At 50.4% G+C, this 15786-nt stretch overlaps 1 protein-coding gene across 1 annotated transcript in view; it reads right to left on the bottom strand.

Annotated features, from left to right (window-relative positions):
- Window positions 1-4952: 4952 nt before the first annotated feature.
- The window catches only part of LOC120986745 (carcinoembryonic antigen-related cell adhesion molecule 7-like), a 986637-nt gene continuing 975803 nt past the window's right edge, over window positions 4953-15786 (bottom strand). The window contains exons 6-7 of the mRNA XM_040415457.1: window positions 9374-9406; window positions 4953-5163 (exon numbers count right to left, since the gene is read on the bottom strand). Of these exons, the coding sequence (XP_040271391.1) occupies window positions 5116-5163; window positions 9374-9406 (81 nt within the window). The 3' untranslated portion in view covers window positions 4953-5115. The remainder of the gene's footprint in view (window positions 5164-9373; window positions 9407-15786) is intronic.

Here is a 15786-nt window from a genome sequence, read left to right as displayed (position 1 = left end):
TACAAGCAACCTAGGGCAGGTCTTAGCTGGCCGGCTACACCACATACCTGCTGCCTCTGCTGCGATAATCTCTTACTGCAACTATCTTGTGCTGTTACCGCCACTGCTTTTGTCCCACACCTCACCACTCTGTGACTGACCACTATGTTGACTCCTCATGTGGTTGCCACCCTCCTTACTTTATGATGGGGACACTATTGTCCCTGTTTGGCCTTGTTGACTTCACCATCGTTTTTACCCTTCTTCTGATCTGTCAGAAGGACGGAAAAATGAGAAACACAACGGATCCTGTCTTTGGAGCAGCCGTAAAGTCTGTATCACACGGTCCCTATTTTGCATCAGAACTGACTTATGATTTGGTGGCCAAAAGCAGGAGTGGGTCCAAAACACAGAAGACATGCAAATATTCCCTTCACGTGTCCTCTCTGTTTTGGACCCACTCCTGTTTTTGGCATTACCAATACTGATGGATTACTGACCAAATGCTGACCGAGTGACGGCGGATGCTCCACAGACAGGATCCGTTTTTTGGGGGTTATTGTTCTGACGGATCAGAGGAAGGGCAAAATAATCTGTGACGTCACCACAACCTTACTGCTGACCCCCTCTCCACTCTGTCGGGGGCTCTACTTGTATAAGGGGTTAATAGAACAGGTTCTGTAGACTTCTATGTGGAATCAGCTGACGGCGGTGTAAAAGGAGTGCGCTTCTTCTTGGCGCTAACATCGACCTGTAAGGCTGAGTTCACACTGGAGTTATTTGGTCAGTTTTGGCCCCGTGACTGCCCCAATAAGTGAAGTGTGCAGTGATTGTAAGAGCGACGCCCTGTCATCTGCATGTCATACGGACTCATAGTATTATCTCACTACCACAGCAGACTCCCTATGTGTGTTACTGCAATGCACAGTGTACACCGCTATACAGGCACAGTGCTCTACACCGCTATACAGGCACAGTGTTCTACACCACTATACAGGCACAGTGTTCTACACCGCTATACAGGCACAGTGCTCTACACCACTATACAGGCACAGTGTTCTACACCACTATACAGGCACAGTGTTCTACACCGCTATACAGGCACAGTGTTCTACACCGCTATACAGGCACAGTGTTCTACACCACTATACAGGCACAGTGTTCTACACCAATATACAGGCACAGTGTTCTACACCACTATACAGGCACAGTGCTCTACACCGCTATACAGGCACAGTGTTCTACACCACTATACAGGCACAGTGTTCTACACCGCTATACAGGCACAGTGTTCTACACCGCTATACAGGCACAGTGTTCTACACCGCTATACAGGCACAGTGATCTACACCACTATACAGGCACAGTGTTCTACACCGCTATACAGGCACAGTGCTCTACACCACTATACAGGCACAGTGTTCTACACCACTATACAGGCACAGTGTTCTACACCGCTATACAGGCACAGTGTTCTACACCGCTATACAGGCACAGTGTTCTACACCACTATACAGGCACAGTGTTCTACACCGCTATACAGGCACAGTGTTCTACACCGCTATACAGGCACAGTGTTCTACACCACTATACAGGCACAGTGTTCTACACCACTATACAGGCACAGTGTTCTACACCGCTATACAGGCACAGTGTTCTACACCGCTATACAGGCACAGTGTTCTACACCATTATACAGGCACAGTGTTCTACACCACTATACAGGCACAGTGCTCTACACCCCTATACAGGCACGGTGTTCTACACCACTATACAGGCACAGTGTTCTACACCACTATACAGGCACAGTGTTCTACACCGCTATACAGGCACAGTGTTCTACACCGCTATACAGGCACAGTGTTCTACACCACTATACAGGCACAGTGTTCTACACCGCTATACAGGCACAGTGTTCTACACCGCTATACAGGCACAGTGTTCTAAACCCTTATACAGGCACAGTGTTCTACACCACTATACAGGCACAGTGCTCTACACCACTATACAGGCACAGTGTACTACACCCTTATACAGGCACAATGTTCTACACCACTATACAGGCACAGTGTTCTACACCGCTATACAGGCACAGTGTTCTACACCGCTATACAGGCACAGTGTTCTACACCGCTATACAGGCACAGTGTTCTACACCGCTATACAGGCACAGTGTTCTACACCCTTATACAGGCACAGTGTTCTACACCGCTATACAGGCACAGTGTTCTACACCACTATACAGGCACAGTGTTCTACACCGCTATACAGGCACAGTGTTCTACACCGCTATACAGGTACAGTGCTCTACACCGCTATACAGGCACAGTGTTCTACACTGCTATACAGGCACAGTGTTCTACACCGCTATACAGGCACAGTGTTCTACACCACTATACAGGCACAGTGTTCTACACCACTATACAGGCACAGTGTTCTACACCGCTATACAGGCACAGTGTTCTACACCGCTATACAGGCACAGTGTTCTACACCGCTATACAGGCACAGTGTTCTACACCACTATACAGGCACAGTGCTCTGCACCGCTATACAGGCACAGTGTTCTACACCACTATACAGGCACAGTGTTCTACACCACTATACAGGCACAGTGTTCTACACCGCTATACAGGCACAGTGTTCTACACCGCTATACAGGCACAGTGTTCTACACCGCTATACAGGCACAGTGTTCTACACCGCTATACAGGCACAGTGTTCTACACCGCTATACAGGCACAGTGTTCTACACCGCTATACAGGCACAGTGTTCTACATCACTATACAGGCACAGTGTTCTACACCGCTATACAGGCACAGTGTTCTACACCGCTATACAGGCACAGTGTTCTACACCGCTATACAGGCACAGTGTTCTACACCACTATACAGGCACAGTGTTCTACACCGCTATACAGGCACAGTGTTCTACACCACTATACAGGCACAGTGTTCTACACCACTATACAGGCACAGTGTTCTACACCGCTATACAAGCACAGTGTTCTACACCGCTATACAGGCACAGTGTTCTACACCACTATACAGGCACAGTGTTCTACACCACTATACAGGCACAGTGTTCTACACCCCTATACAGGCACAGTGTTCTACACCGCTATACAGGCACAGTGTTATACACTGCTATACAGACACAGTGCTCTACACCGCTATGCAGGCTCTCTGCAGACAGGAAATAGAATTTTTTTTAACGTGATTCGCCGCGAATAAATTCAGATCTAATCGAATTTTTGAAAACTTTGCTCATCTCTACTCAGAATCTGTTCGGGCCGGGCTGACCCACACTGTATCTGATGCGGGGCATCGCCCTCTGTATGTTGACAGTGCAAGTTCAGTGGCCCGAATTTATTTAACCCCTTAAAAACATCAGTTACCTATTCATATCAGTGAAAAGTGTCTGTCTGCCCACTTTGATGCCAGTTTTCATGCCCAGAACCTGCTCGGGCCAGGCTAAACTCCACTGTATCTGATGCGGGGCATCACCCTCTGTATGTTGGCAGTGTAAGATTACTGGTCCGAATTAATTTAATTCCCTAAATTACACTTTTTTGTGCCCACTTTGATGCCTATTTTGTGCCCATCGTTTGTATTTTAATGCTGCTTTCAACTGATTTACATTAAGGACGGCTCACTGCATCTTTTTCTGTTACTGTTGATAAGGTGTCCTCAAAATTCTTTAAAAAAAACAAAAAATACAAATGATGTTAATAAGAAACTGATGAATAAGAAACCAACTTCAGCCTCGTTTGGAAGTGGCATCCAGCAGCTATGTGAGGAGAATCCCTCAATATTCAGGTGTGAGAGCATCCTCCAGGGACCAGAGCTGCAGCCAAGGGGAGCTGATCATGTCCATTACCCTGGTCTACTGCAGAGGAAGAGGAACTGCTGCCAGGAACGCAGATGGGATCTGAGGAGTAAAACCACAGACACTGCGGTGCCGCACACTGATTGGAGACACCCTCGTTACAGCCACAGTCACCAGCTTACACAAAGCAGACCCGGGTCAGTAACACTATTCGTGCACGCACTTCATACAGTTTTGGCGCCTAGGATCCTAGAGACTGAGACCAGGCCTGTAGTCAGTTAGGTTTGCTGTTTCTGTCAGGCCACACGTGTTGTTAGCTGCTCTGAAGAAGGACTTCACGTTTATAGTGTCAGTTCACACCTGAGAGCTGAGAAGCTTCACAACTAATCCAAGCCAGGCTGGTGTATTCAGGAGAAACACTAGAGGCACGTGCTGTTTAACCAGCTGTTGGGGGAGGCAATTATTATAGCATGTAATAAGATTGTAAGCTGTTGTGCTGCACCGCAGGCTAGCCCGCATTACGCACCCAAATAATTGTTCCTGACACTAGGGTAATAACAGGTAAGGCGTAGCAGGTCGATTTGAGCCTGCCACTAGGTAAATTTACTGCTTTTACCCACAGCATCCACTGGAGGGCGCCGTGCTGTGTAGCACAAGGGCTGGGTGTATGTAAATATATTTGTGTGTAACCAGCATCAGTGGTTGCGTTGAAGACCATGTTTAGGTAAAAATACAGTTTGGGCAAAATTGGTGTTGGAGTTGCTTTCCTCGTTTGTGACTTCGTTGTATCCTGGGGAGCCCACCCCGGTACACGGCTTATACATACAGACTACATGCTGATTGTCCTTGGTTGGATTCAGACCCTGGACCCCAGCACTGCAAGGCAGTTCAAACCACTGAGCCACCGCTAACCACTGTACCGTCACTAACCACTGAACCACCGATAATCAGTGACTAACCACTGATCCACTGCTAACTACTAACCACTGAGCCACCACTAAACACTGAACCACTGTGCTGCCCCCTATTCAGACCCACAAAGTGATGTTGATTATCTATCCTGTGTCTAAGTGATGAATAGTTTTGTAAATAAATACGTAAAGCTCGGCCACAAAAGACCTTCAGAATTCTTTCATTTTTTTGCTCCTTTTTTAATACAATTTCCCATTTATAACAGAAGAGTAACACAAAGACGAGGTTCAGTCACATTGTGTCGACCCGGAGATGCTGTCGTGATCCCTGAAATGATCTGATCCCAGATGGCGGCCCGACCGGAGATCTGGACAGAAGGACACGAGGCGTCAGTATCAGTTCCGTAGATCACAGTACACATCCTGAGATGAGTACTGCAAGTCCTGCAAAAAACGGAGCAAAGTGGAAAGTCATAGCATGAAATTCAGACCTGGAGATGTCAGATCTCCTACCTGAGGCAACATACAGGAGAGACTCTGAGCTGTGGAGATATCAGGTCTCCTACCTGAGGCAGCATACAGGAGAGACTCTGAGCTGTGGATATATCAGGTCTCTGACAGGGGACAGCATACAGGAGAGACTCTGAGCTGTGGAGATATCAGGTCTCTGACAGGGGACAGCATACAGGAGAGACTCTGAGCTGTGGAGATGTCAGGTCTCTGACCGGGGGCAACATACAGGAGAGACTCTGAGCTGTGGAGATATCAGGTCTCTGACCGGGGGTAGCATACAGGAGAGACTCTGAGCTGTGGATATATCAGGTCTCTGACAGGGGACAGCATACAGGAGAGACTCTGAGCTGTGGATATATCAGGTCTCTGACCGGGGGCAGCATACAGGAGAGACTCTGAGCTGTGGATATATCAGGTCTCTGACAGGGGGCAGCATACAGGAGAGACTCTGAGCTGTGGAGATATCAGGTCTCTGACCGGGGGCAGCATACAGGAGAGACTCTGAGCTGTGGAGATATCAGGTCTCTGACAGGGTGCAGCATACAGGAGAGACTCTGAGCTGTGGAGATATCAGGTCTCTGACCGGAAGCAGCATACAGGAGAGACTCTGAGCTGTGGAGATATTAGGTCTCTGACCGGGGGCATTATACAGGAGAGACTCTAAGCTGTGGCGATATCAGGTCTCTGACCGTGGGCAGCATGCAGGAGAGACTCTGAGCTGTGGATATATCAGGTCTCTGACCGGGGGCAGCATACAGGAGAGACTCTGAGCTGTGGAGATGTCAGGTCTCTGACAGGGGGCAGCATACAGAAGAGACTGAGCTGTGGAGATATCAGGTCTCTGACAGGAGGCAGCATACAGGAGAGACTCTGAGCTGTGGAGATATCAGGTCTCTGACAGGGGGCAGCATACAGGAGAGACTCTGAGCTGTGGAGATATCAGGTCTCTGACCGTGGGCAGCATACAGGAGAGACTCTGAGCTGTGGAGATGTCAGGTCTCTGACAGGGGGCAGCATACAGGAGAGACTCTGAGCTGTGGCGATATCAGGTCTCTGACCGTGGGCAGCATACAGGAGAGACTCTGAGCTGTGGAGATGTCAGGTCTCTGACAGGGGGCAGCATACAGGAGAGACTCTGAGCTGTGGAGATGTCAGGTCTCTGACCGGGGGAAGCATACAGGAGAGACTCTGAGCTGTGGAGATGTCAGGTCTCTGACCGGGGACAGCATACAGGAGAGACTCTGAGCTGTGGAGATATTAGGTCTCTGACCGGAGGCAGCATACAGGAGAGACTCTGAGCTGTGGAGATATTAGGTCTCTGACCGGAGGCAGCATACAGGAGAGACTCTGAGCTGTGGAGATATCAGGTCTCTGACCGGAGGCAGCATACAGGAGAGACTCTGAGCTGTGGAGATATCAGGTCTCTGAAAGGGGGCAGAATACAGGAGAGACTCTGAGCTGTGGAGATATCAGGTCTCTGACAGGGGGCAGCATACAGGAGAGACTCTGAGCTGTGGAGATGTCAGGTCTCTGACCGGAGGCAGCATACAGGAGAGACTTTGAGCTGTGGAGATATCAGGTTTCTGACTGGGGACAGCATACAGGAGAGACTTTGAGCTGTGGAGATATCAGGTCTCTGAAAGGGGACAGCATACAGGAGATACTCTGAGCTGTGGCGATATCAGGTCTCTGACTGCGGACAGCATACAGGAGAAACTCTGAGCTGTGGCGATACAAGGTCTCTGACAGGGGACAGCATACAGGAGAGACTCTGAGCTGTGGAGATATCAGGTCTCTGACCGCAGGCAGAATACAGGAGAGATGCCGAGCTGTGGAGATATCAGGTCTCTGACCGGGGGCAGCATACAGGAGAGACTCTGAGCTGTGGAGGTATCAGGTCTCTGATAGGGGGCAGCATACAGGAGAGACTCTGAGCTGTGGAGATATCAGGTGTCTGACAGGGAGCAGCATACAGGAGAGACTCTGAGCTGTGGAGATATCAGGTCTCTGACAGGGGTCAGCATACAGGAGAGACTCTGAGCTGTGGCGATATCAGGTCTCTGACCGGGGGCAGCATACAGGAGAGACTTTGAGCTGTTGAGATGTCAGGTCTCTGACCGGGGGCAGCATACAGGAGAGACTTTGAGCTGTGGAGATGTCTGGTCTCTGACCGGGGGCAGCATACAGGAGAGACTCTGAGCTGTGGATATATCAGGTCTCTGACCGGGGACAGCATACAGGAGAGACTCTGAGCTGTGAAGATTCCAAGTCTCTGACCGTGGGCAGCATACAGGAGAGACTCTGAGCTGTGGTGATATCAGGTCTCTGACAGGGGGCAGCATACAGGAGAGACTCTGAGCTGTGAAGATTCCAAGTCTCTGACCGTGGGCAGCATACAGGAGAGACTCTGAGCTGTGGAGATGTCTGGTCTCTGACAGGGGGCAGCATACAGGAGAGATTCTGAGCTGTGGAGATGTCAGGTCTCTGACCGGGGGCAGCATACAGGAGAGACTCTGAGCTGTGGAGATGTCAGGTCTCTGACCGGGGGCAGCATACAGGAGAGACTCTGAGCTGTGGAGATGTCAGGTCTCTGACCGGGGGCAGCATACAGGAGAGACTTTGAGCTGTGGAGATATCAGGTCTCTGACAGGGGACAGCATACAGGAGAGACTCTGAGCTGTGGAGATATCAGGTCTCTGACCGGGGGCAGCATACAGAAGAGACTCTGAGCTGTGGAGATATCAGGTCTCTGACAGGGGGCAGCATACAGGAGAGACTCTGAGCTGTGGAGATATCAGGTCTCTGACCGGGGGCAGCATACAGGAGAGACTCTGAGCTGTGGAGATGTCAGGTCTCTGACCGGGGGCAGCATACAGGAGAGACTCTGAGCTGTGGAGATGTCAGGTCTCTGACCGGGGGCAGCATACAGGAGAGACTCTGAGCTGTGAAGATTCCAAGTCTCTGACCGTGGGCAGCATACAGGAGAGACTCTGAGCTGTGGTGATATCAGGTCTCTGACAGGGGGCAGCATACAGGAGAGACTCTGAGCTGTGAAGATTCCAAGTCTCTGACCGTGGGCAGCATACAGGAGAGACTCTGAGCTGTGGAGATGTCTGGTCTCTGACAGGGGGCAGCATACAGGAGAGATTCTGAGCTGTGGAGATGTCAGGTCTCTGACCGGGGGCAGCATACAGGAGAGACTCTGAGCTGTGGAGATGTCAGGTCTCTGACCGGGGGCAGCATACAGGAGAGACTCTGAGCTGTGGAGATGTCAGGTCTCTGACCGGGGGCAGCATACAGGAGAGACTTTGAGCTGTGGAGATATCAGGTCTCTGACAGGGGACAGCATACAGGAGAGACTCTGAGCTGTGGAGATATCAGGTCTCTGACCGGGGGCAGCATACAGAAGAGACTCTGAGCTGTGGAGATATCAGGTCTCTGACAGGGGGCAGCATACAGGAGAGACTCTGAGCTGTGGAGATATCAGGTCTCTGACCGGGGGCAGCATACAGGAGAGACTCTGAGCTGTGGAGATGTCAGGTCTCTGACCGGGGGCAGCATACAGGAGAGACTCTGAGCTGTGGAGATGTCAGGTCTCTGACCGGGGGCAGCATACAGGAGAGACTCTGAGCTGTGGAGATGTCAGGTCTCTGACCGGGGGCAGCATACAGGAGAGACTCTGAGCTGTGGAGATGTCAGGTCTCTGATAGGAGTCAGCATACAGGAGAGACTCTGAGCTGTGGAGATGTCAGGTCTCTGACCGGGGGCAGCATACAGGAGAGACTCTGTGCTGTGGAGATGTCAGGTCTCTGATAGGAGGCAGCATACAGGAGAGACTCTGAGCTGTGGAGATGTCAGGTCTCTGACCGGGGGCAGCATACAGGAGAGACTCTGTGCTGTGGTAGACTTCTGTATGATTTGAATTGCTTTTATGAGGACGAGTACACTGCAGCAAGACTTTTGTTACCCTTCTGAAGTATGTTTTTTGAAAAACCTGTTTTGCTGTTCCTCTGTTATTCCATCTTGTAAACTATGAATTGCACTTGTCAGTAGGATGTGTCTGTACACAATGTGAGACCTTTAGCAATGACTGGGCAAACACCGCGGCCAGGACCCCGTGTCTCTGCAGAAAGCCACTCACCGTGTACGCGGAGTCCGGGCAGGAAGCATCCGGCTGCAAGACATTACAGAGGAAGTTATCAATAGATTAGGAGCGATGTTCTGTCAGATCTGCTACTCACCCTCCCCAGATCCTGCATGACATAGATAGACGGACAGAAACATAGATGGATATCGAAGGGCTTTTCGAGTGAAATATGTTATGGGGTGTGTCCATGCTCTCTCTATCGCAACGTAAGAGGCAGTTGAAGGATGAAACTGAGCATGTGCGGCCATCTCAGTGAGCAGGACAAAGAAATAATAAAAAACAAACAGCAGATGGCGCTGTACAGAGAGATTTTATTGAGTAACCAGTAAGCACTTTCCTTCCCCCCTCTGCTCCCAGTTATAGGGGCCCTGCAATAACCAGTAAGCACTTTCCTTCACTGCAGAGGACGGGGCTCACTGGTTATTACCTCCTCCTGCCCCCAGTTATAGGGGCCCTGCAATAACCAGTAAGCACTTTCCTTCACTGCAGAGGACGGGGCTCACTGGTTATTACCTCCTCCTGCCCCCAGTTATAGGGGCCCTGCAATAACCAGTAAGCACTTTCCTTCCCTGCAGAGGACGCGGCTCACTGGTTATTACCTCCTCCTGCCCCCAGTTATAGGGGCCCTGCAATAACCAGTAAGCACTTTCCTTCCCTGCAGAGGACGAGGCTCACTGGTTATTACCTCCTCCTGCTCCCAGTTATAGGGGCCCTGCAATAACCAGTAAGCACTTTCCTTCCCCCCTCTGCTCCCAGTTATAGGGGCCCTGCAATAACCAGTAAGCACTTTCCTTCCCTGCAGAGGACGGGGCTCACTGGTTATTACCCCCTCCTGCTCCCAGTTATAGGGGCCCTGCAATAACCAGTAAGCACTTTCCTTCCCCCCTCTGCTCCCAGTTATAGGGGCCCTGCAATAACCAGTAAGTACTTTCCTTCACTGCAGAGGACGGCGCTCACTGGTTATTACCTCCTCCTGCCCCCAGTTATAGGGGCCCTGCAATAACCAGTAAGCGCTTTCCTTCCCTGCAGAGGACGGCGCTCACTGGTTATTACCTCCTCCTGCTCCCAGTTATAGGGGCCCTGCAATAACCAGTAAGCACTTTCCTTCACTGCAGAGGACGGGGCTCACTGGTTATTACCTCCTCCTGCCCCCAGTTATAGGGGCCCTGCAATAACCAGTAAGCACTTTCCTTCCCTGCAGAGGACGGGGCTCACTGGTTATTACCTCCTCCTGCCCCCAGTTATAGGGGCCCTGCAATAACCAGTAAGTACTTTCCTTCCCTGCAGAGGACGGGGCTCACTGGTTATTACCTCCTCCTGCTCCCAGTTATAGGGGCCCTGCAATAACCAGTAAGCACTTTCCTTCACTGCAGAGGACGGGGCTCACTGGTTATTACCTCCTCCTGCTCCCAGTTATAGGGGCCCTGCAATAACCAGTAAGCACTTTCCTTCCCTGCAGAGGACGGCGCTCACTGGTTATTACCTCCTCCTGCTCCCAGTTATAGGGGCCCTGCAATAACCAGTAAGCACTTTCCTTCCCTGCAGAGGACGGGGCTCACTGGTTATTACCTCCTCCTGCCCCAGTTATAGGGGCCCTGCAATAACCAGTAAGCACTTTCCTTCACTGCAGAGGATGGGGCTCACTGGTTATTACCTCCTCCTGCTCCCAGTTATAGGGGCCCTGCAATAACCAGTAAGCACTTTCCTTCACTGCAGAGAAAGGGGCTCACTGGTTATTACCTCCTCCTGCCCCAGTTATAGGGGCTCTGCAATAACCAGTAAGCACTTTCCTTCCCTGCAGAGGACGGGGCTCACTGGTTATTACCTCCTCCTGCTCCCAGTTATAGGGGCCCTGCAATAACCAGTAAGCACTTTCCTTCCCTGCAGAGGACGGCGCTCACTGGTTATTACCTCCTCCTGCCCCCAGTTATAGGGGCCCTGCAATAACCAGTAAGCACTTTCCTTCACTGCAGAGAAAGGGGCTCACTGGTTATTACCTCCTCCTGCTCCCAGTTATAGGGGCCCTGCAATAACCAGTAAGTACTTTCCTTCACTGCAGAGGATGGGGCTCACTGGTTATTACCTCCTCCTGCCCCCAGTTATAGGGGCCCTGCAATAACCAGTAAGTACTTTCCTTCACTGCAGAGGACGGAGCTCACTGGTTATTACCTCCTCCTGCTCCCAGTTATAGGGGCCCTGCAATAACCAGTAAGCACTTTCCTTCACTGCAGAGGACGGGGCTCACTGGTTATTACCTCCTCCTGCCCCAGTTATAGGGGCCCTGCAATAACCAGTAAGCACTTTCCTTCACTGCAGAGGACGGGGCTCACTGGTTATTACCTCCTCCTGCTCCCAGTTATAGGGGCCCTGCAATAACCAGTAAGCACTTTCCTTCCCTGCAGAGGACGGCGCTCACTGGTTATTACCTCCTCCTGCCCCCAGTTATAGGGGCCCTGCAATAACCAGTAAGCACTTTCCTTCACTGCAGAGAAAGGGGCTCACTGGTTATTACCTCCTCCTGCTCCCAGTTATAGGGGCCCTGCAATAACCAGTAAGTACTTTCCTTCACTGCAGAGGATGGGGCTCACTGGTTATTACCTCCTCCTGCCCCCAGTTATAGGGGCCCTGCAATAACCAGTAAGTACTTTCCTTCACTGCAGAGGACGGAGCTCACTGGTTATTACCTCCTCCTGCTCCCAGTTATAGGGGCCCTGCAATAACCAGTAAGCACTTTCCTTCACTGCAGAGGACGGGGCTCACTGGTTATTACCTCCTCCTGCCCCAGTTATAGGGGCCCTGCAATAACCAGTAAGCACTTTCCTTCCCTGCAGAGGACGGGGCTCACTGGTTATTACCTCCTCCTGCCCCCAGTTATAGGGGCCCTGCAATAACCAGTAAGCACTTTCCTTCCCTGCAGAGGACGGGGATCACTGGTTATTACCTCCTCCTGCCCCAGTTATAGGGGCCCTGCAATAACCAGTAAGCACTTTCCTTCACTGCAGAGGACGGCGCTCACTGGTTATTACCTCCTCCTGCTCCCAGTTATAGGGGCCCTGCAATAACCAGTAAGCACTTTCCTTCCCTGCAGAGGACGGGGCTCACTGGTTATCACCTCCTCCTGCTCCCAGTTATAGGGGCCCTGCAATAACCAGTAAGCACTTTCCTTCCCTCCAGAGGACGGGGCTCACTGGTTATTACCTCCTCCTGCCCCCAGTTATAGGGGCCCTGCAATAACCAGTAAGCACTTTCCTTCACTGCAGAGGACGGAGCTCACTGGTTATTACCTCCTCCTGCTCCCAGTTATAGGGGCCCTGCAATAACCAGTAAGCACTTTCCTTCACTGCAGAGGACGGCGCTCACTGGTTATTACCTCCTCCTGCTCCCAGTTATAGGGGCCCCGCAATAACCAGTAAGCACTTTCCTTCCCTGCAGAGGACGGCGCTCACTGGTTATTACCTCCTCCTGCCCCCAGTTATAGGGGCCCTGCAATAACCAGTAAGCACTTTCCTTCCCCCCTCTGCTCCCAGTTGTAGGGGCCCTGCAATAACCAGTAAGCACTTTCCTTCCCCCCTCAGCTCCCAGTTATAGGGGCCCTGCAATAACCAGTAAGCACTTTTCTTTACTATCGGGGAGAGTGCTTAATGGTTAAGGCTACCTTGAATCCTAAACGGATCCGTTTTGCCCTAATGCATTTTGAATGAAAAGGATCCGCTCAGAATGCATCAGTTTGGCTCCGTTCCGTCTCCATTCCTCTCTGGAGGCCGCCTGAAACTGAGCCAAACAGATCCGTCCTGACACGCAATGTAAGTCAATGGGGACGGATCCGTTTTCTCTGACATAATCTGGCACAATAGAAAACAGATCCGTCCTCCATTGACTTTCAATCGTGTTCAAGACGGATCCTGGCTATAGAAGACCTGATACAACCGGATCCGTTCATGACAGATGCGTGCGGTTGTATTATTGTAATGGAAGCATTTTTGCAGATCCACAAAAAACACTAATGTGAAAGTAGCCTAACTCTTTAAAGGGGACCTGTCCTCACCTCTGTGCTGTCCATACTAACGGCAGTATAAAGTACAGGCAGGTGAGTTGATTTCAGCGGTCGGTCATTTATAAGATAAAAGTAAGTGGTCGCCGAGAACCAACATCACAATCATTACAGACTAGGCCTGGAGAAGAGTCCCGGCCTCCTGAGAAGAGTCCCGGCCTCCTGAGAAGAGTCCCGGTTATTCCTGCTATTCCTGCTCTCCCGCCCGCCTGCTGATGACTGACCGGCTTCTATATAGTTTTCTCCCTTTCTCTCTAGTAGAGAACTGCCAATCATCAGCAGATGGACGGGAGAGCAGGAGATTATAATGACCAGGACTCTTCTCAGGAGATTATAATAACCAGGACTCTTCTCAGGTGGATGTGACTCTTTTCCAGGCCCGGGCTGCAATGATTGTGATGCTGGTTCTCGGCGACCCCTGACCTTTAGCTCCTGAGTGACACTCCGCTGACATCAGCATTTCTGTCACTATTTTATGCTGCCCTCAGTGAGATCAGCATAACGTTGATGACGGGTTCCCTTTCATGGCCAGGCCTGAATCCTTAAAACCCTAACCAGACACTTTCTGCAATTTAGCGCACAGGCTGGTTCAAACTGTTGTAACTTTTTTATTTGTTGTGCTACCAAAATCATATTTGCAACATATTCTTACGTGACACACAGGGCTCTGTAATATATTTTTAGTTTTATTAGGTGGAAAGGACAAAACAGTTTTAAAAAGTCATTTGTTACAAACTATAGCTACTTATTCTTTAAATATGCAAAAAATTATTATAATTAGTTCCTTATTTTGTTGGTTGTTTTGTTATATTTGTATAGTTTCATGTGGATGGGACAATAATGGTGAAGGTTTTGGTTGATCTTTTTTTCTTAACATATTTATTAATCTATCTATCTATCTGTGGTGGCTTCGTGTAAGGTAGAGATGATCAGGATCTACTGACCCGCGCTCTGCCCCCAAGACACCCAGCGATCACATCGCAACTGCACAGAAGGCAAGAGCGCTGATAAAGTGCTTCTGTCATCTCCTCGGCTCCCCCGCTGTCACAACTAGAGTCCAAGAGCTGTAATCCAGCGCAGTGCGGTGATCACAGGATCAGAAGTCCTGCAGGACGTGGGTCGCATGCGGCCGGCGCACTGTGGGTTGTTTCCCCTGACATAAACCATTCCATTGTAGCTCTGGCTGGATGTTGAGGGTGGTTTTCCTGCTGGAAGGTGAACCTCTGCCCAAATCTCAAGTCTTCTGCAGCCCCTATCAGGTTCTTCTCCAGGATTGCCCTGTATTTAGGTCCATCACCTCTGACCGGCTTCCCTGTCCCTGCTGAAGATAAGCCTCCCCCCAGCATGGTGCTGCCACCGCCATGTCTCACAGTGGGGATCGTGTGTTCAGGGGGATGTGCAGGGTAAGTTTTCCACCACACATAAAGTTTTGCATTTAGGCCAAAAACCTTGGTCTCCTCTGACCAGAGCACCTTCTTCCACATGCTTGCTGCGTCCCCTACATGGCTTGTGGCAAACTGGAAACCGGACTTCTTACGTTTGCTTTCAAATATGGCTTTCTTATCGCCACGCTTCCATAGTGCAGATTTGGGGAGTACACAACTAATACCATGGTTCTCCGAAAATAAGACAGGGTCTTATATTATTATTTTCTCCGGAAAAAGGGTTAGTGCTTATTATTGGGTTAGGGCTTATTTTGGCTCCGTGAACATATTTTATATAAACACATGGCAATTACAGAACAGTTCCTGGACAGTGTTTATATTAAATATGACTATAACCCCCCTCATCCATAGGAATGCATCCATATACTGCAGTACATGGGTGCATTCCTATGGATGAGGGGGGTTATAGTCATATTTGCCACACATTTTTCATTCTGGTACCGTATATTGCCACTGAGCTGTCCTTACCCAAGGCACCTAGGCAGCAATCTACGGTACCAGGGAGAGCAGATACGGCACGGGAGAGATGTAGGGAGCTCCTCCTTCATGTAAGTAAGAAGGTGCGGGCTGGCGGCAGTACAAGACATACAGAGAAGCCGCCAGCCCGCCAACGTGAAGGGAAGCGCAGGCTGCCGGCATAATTTACCATTTAGTGAAGCCGCCAGCCCGGCCGTCAGGTGCTGCTTAGTGCCGTGATGTATGCGCGGGCTGGCTGAGGGCTAATTCACTGACGCCTGCGCTGCCCGTCCACAGATTCATGGCAGCTGAGGAGCCATTAGTGAGCGCCCCTGAGCTGCTGCAGCCCGCACTTTTCCCCCACTTTCCCGTTATATAAAATAAAATACGGCTGTATCGAGGGCTTATTTTTGGAGTACGGCTTATATTTTAAGCCGACTCCAAAAACCCTGCAA

This window comes from Bufo bufo, chromosome 1 (assembly GCF_905171765.1).
Source record: "Bufo bufo chromosome 1, aBufBuf1.1, whole genome shotgun sequence".
NCBI lineage: Eukaryota > Metazoa > Chordata > Amphibia > Anura > Bufonidae > Bufo > Bufo bufo.
Note: the sequence above shows the minus strand (reverse complement) of the source record. Positions and strands in the feature narration are given on the sequence as shown.